The sequence below is a fragment of the Bidens hawaiensis genome, unplaced genomic scaffold (genome assembly GCF_021521415.1).
Source record: "Bidens hawaiensis isolate Kalapana, Puna unplaced genomic scaffold, B.hawaiensis_p1.1 tig00033892_1, whole genome shotgun sequence".
Lineage (NCBI taxonomy): Eukaryota > Viridiplantae > Streptophyta > Magnoliopsida > Asterales > Asteraceae > Bidens > Bidens hawaiensis.
The window spans coordinates 163664-169736 of NW_027495846.1; the positions used below are offsets into that span (position 1 = coordinate 163664).

Below are 6073 nucleotides of genomic sequence, written 5' to 3' on the forward strand. Positions count from 1 at the left end.
ATAAAAACTTTTTTATTGATGATGCTCTAATAATCTTTTATATGGAGGAAAGAAGTGTAGAATTATGATGATGAGTGATTGCTTTTGACAATAAAAAAAGATTTGTGAGTTTTTTTTAATTAAGTTGTTTTAATGAATAATCTTTGCTTTGTCAGCTATAATTTGACATACTAAAAACAATTTGTCAAAAAAAGTTGTTCTATTATTGATACATGTAAATTCTATATCACATAAGGATTAAATAAGTTATTTACGGCTTTCTATTTAACCAAAAAAAAAAACATTGAGTCAATATGTTTTACTTTGCTAAAATATAAATTGGATCTCACTTTGTTATATATGAAAAAGAGATTCACAAGTTACATAATCTGTTATTTAATATTCTTGTAAATAAGATAATACTTACATATTGAAAAAGTTATTTTAAAAAAAAACAATCTACCATGTTAAATATAATATTACAATTTTTCAAAATGAAACACATAATTTTAAACTTCTGAGATGATATATATGAAATTTTCTCTTGTTAACAACCCAGGCTTGCTTGGGTTTGTAAACAAGTCAAAGTAGGCTTGCTCTCTCTAATGGGGCTCTTATGTTTGACTCATTTAAATTAAGCCCAACTTTTATAAACTTACAAGTTAATTCCATTTATAAATAAGCCCACCATGAGCCTATCAGAGACCGCCCCGATATTAATTTCATTACTTATTTTTACTTAAATACTGAATATAAATGTTAATATAAACGAGTTGGCTCGTATTTTTTACTAGTTAAAGTCGAACTCAAATTTAAACACGTTAAAAACAAGATGAGAGTTTGTTTAGCTTCGAGCATGAGCCCAAACTAAAGTTGTCTACTAATTGGTTAAACTGGCTTCTAGTTTAGACTTTAAAGGGAACATAAATGTATAACTTATATTTATTTGTTTTTTGAAAGACCAATGTATTAAGAACAATTGAACAAAAGGGAACTTCTAGCCAGTAGCAAGAAGTCCGAACATACAAGGAAAAGAAAAATCAAAACAACCATAATGAACAGGAAAATTAAGAAAATTGAATCTACACCATTTATGGGCATTTATCTACATCTATAGAACACATACTGAAAGCCAAACACTAGTGTATGAGAATCTATTATAAGACGATTTAAATATATAGTTAACAAGTGTTATTATTTTTTACTACTTTACATGTCAGAAATACAAAGTTATGTATAAATATTGTATTCATGAAAATCTTTATTTTCAAAATTTAATATAAAAGTATGTTTTCGGAAAGTATAAAAAAATAGAAATACAAAGGTATGTATAAAAATTTTATTCATGAAAATCTTTATTTTCAAAAACTTTATATATAAGTATGTTTTTGGAAATTATAAAAACAATTGTCTAAACCGCTAAACAACCAATAAAAATGTAGCGGTTTGGCCCAAAACTTTATATAAGCTCGTTTGGTTTGTCTTTTTTTTTTCTTTTTCCAAACAGACGTTAGCGGTTTGGCCCAAAACTTTCATTAGAACCAGCAAAACCTTACCCTAAACACCCTTACACAAAATGCCAAAGAAATGAACAAGGAGTGCATAGACACATGTTATTGTGCATTGCATTCTAAACTATACAACTTTGATTAGAAATTCAATCACAAATTTCTGCCATACACATCATGATAATCTTGCAGTCTAATGGACTACACATCCCTAAAAGTATGTGCAATAGAAACAGTAAGAGATTCGACTAGCGGTTTTTCTAGCCCGCTTATAACAAAGATAGATGCAAAGTTTTTTACAAGCATCGGGTGCACACAAACTAAAATAAAATGCTTGCCGGAAGCATGACGCCATAGGTAGCCATCAGAGGCCCATTAACATGGCAATTTGTGGACATTAATTGACAATCTTCACCTTCTTGTTTTACAGCCTTGTCTACCTTGATTTCTACAACCATTTCATGTTTACTCTCGTTTTTTCCTTTTTCCATCACTTTTTCAAATTCTTTTAGTGCATCACGCATCCACTCGTACCGACACAACACAAATGCTTCTTCCATCACCACCTGGTAACAAGATACAAACGTGAATCGTTTTTTCTTTTTCAAACTATTTGTAAAAGCCTACAATCAAGGGTTTTCTTATAAGTTGTTCAAGCTTTTAATCTTGTATAAGCGTGGGACCGGGTTGTTACATGATACTTACCCATTTTCTGCTGCGGTTATTTTGTTCGGGCCAGGCTTCAAGCTCTTCTGTGACTTCTAATACAAACATGTATCCCTTGCATCCCCCTTCCTCGCTACAAGCTTCTTGTTTACTCTTACTTCTAAATTCCCACACTCCAAGTGCATTTCCCTACACATCAAACGACTGCCTAAGTGCGTTTAAAAAAAAAGATTATGTAATACTTAAAGGTGTAAGTTTTACCTTCTAAATATCAGATAATCATATTCCAGAAAATTAAAGATTTTAAATGACAGAATATGACATTTTTGGAAAGAAAAGAGAAAAGTTTGTAAATCTGGAGTATAAGAAGGCTATATAGGTAATTTTATTCTACTCTTAGATAAATATTTGACCCCTAAATAATCAGATTCGGATATATTTATCCAAACGTTTAAAGTAAATTGATCAACGCAGCACAATCAACCTACCTGATTGCACACATTAGTAACTAGTATTGCCACACTAGCAATAATTAAAACGCAGCACAATCAACCTACCTTAAGAACTCCTCTTACTCCGGCTTCCTCTAAAGCTTCACGACATGCAGCTTCTTCAACAGTCTCATCACTCTCCCATCCACCCTGAGAATTAATAATATTCATGTCAGATTATTAATTTATTGTTACCCATTAAATCAAAAGTAGCCACATCAGATATAACGAGAAAAAATTTACCTTCGGGAAAACCATGTCATCACGGTTTGGTGAAGATACCATCAGTAGTTCTATTTTCTCCTGGTCTTCAGTTTTGACCAGTCGGTATGGAATACACCTGTTGTATCAATGTTAATATTAAGCATGCATTAACTGAAAAATAGAATATGGTCTCTCAAAGAAAAATGACGATGGTAAAACCACTATTTGCATTTATTTCTGTAAGACTGTAACTTCCTACATAACCAATATATTCAGCATGATTATAAGAAAACTCTAGCTAACATGATGACCCAAATTTCTTATATAAAGCAATCTGAGAGGCTGTATTCTGTAAAGAATTAAGAATTTATTGGCTTCTAAATCATTCAACTTGCTTGACCTGCTTTATTTATTTTACTAGTTTGACCGTTAAAAATTAAAATACAACTTAAATATAACAGATTACATCAAAATTACAACAAGAAAAAGGCGTGAAAGGATTTGAAATTAAAAAAAATACAGTGTAATTTACTGGATATTAATTTAAATTATATTCATACCATCTACTAAAAGATCCATCACTTTTGATTTTGTAAATTCAACATAAAACCTTAAAAAGTTTAAAGTGAGCCGGGTATAAAGTAAACAGTTCCATATACAAACTATAATAACATATCTACACAGTGCAACATCTTAGAAAGTACTCCCTCAAAAAGTTGCGAGACACTCAACAAACAAGATTAAGATATCATTTTCCAAGCTATTATTGTCCATCATTAAAAAATTAAAGATACCTAAACTTTCTTGTTTGATTGCTTGCATAAGCGAACAATTTCTAAGTTAAAAATATTCATGGTTTGTCCTATTCTAGACCAAAAACTCCTTTTTGCTATAATTATCCACATAAGTCAAGAATTTATTATTTCAATTCTTCATGCCCCAATAATTTATTATACTTGATTCTTCTTGCCCCCAAAAACTTATTATAATTAACTCATCCGACCCCAAAAATTTAATATAGTCGATTCTTCTTGCCCCAATAATCGAAGCAGGCCCGTGTGTGTGTACGTGTGTGTGCCCACAGGGTACATGGGAGGATAACATATCAAGGAAGCTACTCCCCAATAAAAGTAACAATAATTTAGCAAACAAGGCATATAATATCTCATATTCCCATGCTGTTAATGGTCATAATAAATAATTACAGACACCTAAGCTTACTTGTTTGCTTGTCTAAATTAACAAAAACATGAAATTAAAATTTAACATGTTTTGTCCTATTCTCTAGCAAAATCTCTTTTTAACTCCAGTTATATCCACATATGTTAATAACTTTTTATTATTCAAAGTAGGCTGTAGGCCCCTAGTGGGGAAAGATAAGAAGCAAGTGGCCCATGGTTTCCTTGTAGATATCCTAGTAACCACTAGTAGAAAATTTGAGGGTGTTTGGCATTACCTCTTAAAAGTTATTATAATTCATTATTTGTGGACCATATGAACAGTTTTGGATAATGGAAAGGCTTCCCCCCATCCTACCCTTCACGCACCCTTTCAAAAGCTTGCTATTAGTTAGGGGTGAATAATAACTAAACTGTTAATTGAAACCGGCAAAACAGCCCAAATCGAAACAAAATACTTAACCAAAAATCGGTTAACTTTTTTTTTCAGTACCCTTGGTTAACCAAATTTAACCGAACTGAACGGAAACATTCATATTTTCATATATTTCTAGCTTTTATACCTCCATTTCATGTTTTTTTACCACCTTTTCATGTATTTATACCTTCATTTCATGTATTTCTAAGCAAAAAATTTTAGCCCAAGTTTGATTTTGGTTATCAACCGAAATTAACCGAACCAAACCAAAAACCGACAAACTGGCCGAATAAACCGAACCGATTAACCAAAAAGCGATCGCTTAATTCGGCTGAGGATAATAACCGAACCGAACTGCGCACACCCCTACTACGAGTGAAATTTTACTATCTACGTGTGTTTGTTTGTTTGTTCATTTAATTACACTAATACTATCTCCAGCATCCCGTTACCTTGTCTGTCATGTTAATTCTGATTAATCTGATTCTGCACAATGTCAAATTACCAATAGTACTTAATCTACCTTATTTGGATATAACAGTAATACTAATTCAAAAAACATAAAATCAAACCAGGATCCCCCAAATTAACCATAACCGGCAAACATCAGTTAAATTGGATGCCGAAATCGGCAAATTAAGCATCGGATAATACAATTAGGGCAAAATGTGATGTAACAATGCTAAAACAGAAAAACATTACAAACAAATTAATAATAATTAGGGCTTGAAATTACCCTGACACAAGACGGAGTTTGTTATCGTAACGCTGAAGATGACGACCGGTTCTGGCCACAATTGCTGACATGATTGATATCCGATTAATTCTTCAAAATCATCAGAAGCAAAATCGGTTAGTTTATAATAATAATAATAATGATTGTGAAATGAATTCAGGTTAGAAAAACATTACATAATAATAATTACATACCGAAATTGCGAGAGGCTTCGAATGGCGTTAGTTAACCATGGAGATTAAAAAACTGAGTGGTGGAATCGGTTTCATGGAAGAAGTTATTATTATTATTATTATTATTATAAGTGTGAAGATGAAGAAGAAACGGGTTTCGTATGAAGAGATGGATTCCAAGGGGACCGTTAAAGTTTGAGAAAACACGAGATATGGACCATCTGTTACATACTAGTAGTAGTTATATAGGATGTATATATGTATGTATATAGTATCTTGAATATGATTCGATAAAAGGCATTTCTTTGGTATAATATATAAAAGTGATGTACTAAAATCAATTCATGTTTATGGACGGTTTAAGTAAATTGTAGAATCCGATACTAGAATTTGACTCGTGTATTGTAGGGGTAACACTTCATAAATAGCATCTGCAGTTCTAAACGCATGTCGGAGTATCGCTAAAAAAACAAGGAAAACATATACTTGCTAAAGACAAGAAGGAAGATCGTACGAGGAATAACGGTCACAGCTGGGAAAGGAGAGTCCTTGCACGTGGTTGACTATTAGGAATAATAGTACGATTGTAGATGTTGTATTGTCTCTATAAATAGTCTGGATGTTTGTAACAGTGCTCAGATTATTCATATCAATAAACATACACCTTTAACTATGTGGTTTGCAATCTGAAGAGGTAGGTCCCAGCAGAGCCCAGTTGGA

At 32.0% G+C, this 6073-nt stretch overlaps 1 protein-coding gene across 1 annotated transcript; it reads right to left on the reverse strand.

Annotated features, from left to right (window-relative positions):
* Positions 1–1632: 1632 nt before the first annotated feature.
* LOC143585581 (nudix hydrolase 13, mitochondrial-like) lies at positions 1633–5564 on the reverse strand. Its single transcript, XM_077067339.1, has 6 exons — positions 5375–5564; positions 5181–5270; positions 2888–2984; positions 2711–2794; positions 2193–2342; positions 1633–2053 (listed from the first exon to the last, which is right to left on the reverse strand). The coding sequence occupies exons 2-6, from the start codon at positions 5249–5251 to the stop codon at positions 1808–1810; spliced, it is 648 nt and encodes a 215-aa protein (XP_076923454.1). The 5' UTR covers positions 5252–5270; positions 5375–5564; the 3' UTR covers positions 1633–1807.
* Between the last annotated feature and the right edge of the window lie 509 nt (positions 5565–6073).

Excerpts from the sequence above, each read along its gene's own strand:
- LOC143585581 (XM_077067339.1), bottom strand. The coding sequence starts at position 5,251 with ATGTCAGCAATTGTGGCCAGAACCGGTCGTCATCTTCAGCGTTACGAT. Across the intron at positions 2,985-5,180 it reads AAACTCCGTCTTGTGTCAGG|GTGTATTCCATACCGACTGG; the intron begins GTAATTTCAAGC and ends TTGATACAACAG. Across the intron at positions 2,054-2,192 it reads ATAACCGCAGCAGAAAATGG|GTGGTGATGGAAGAAGCATT; the intron begins GTAAGTATCATG and ends TCTTGTTACCAG.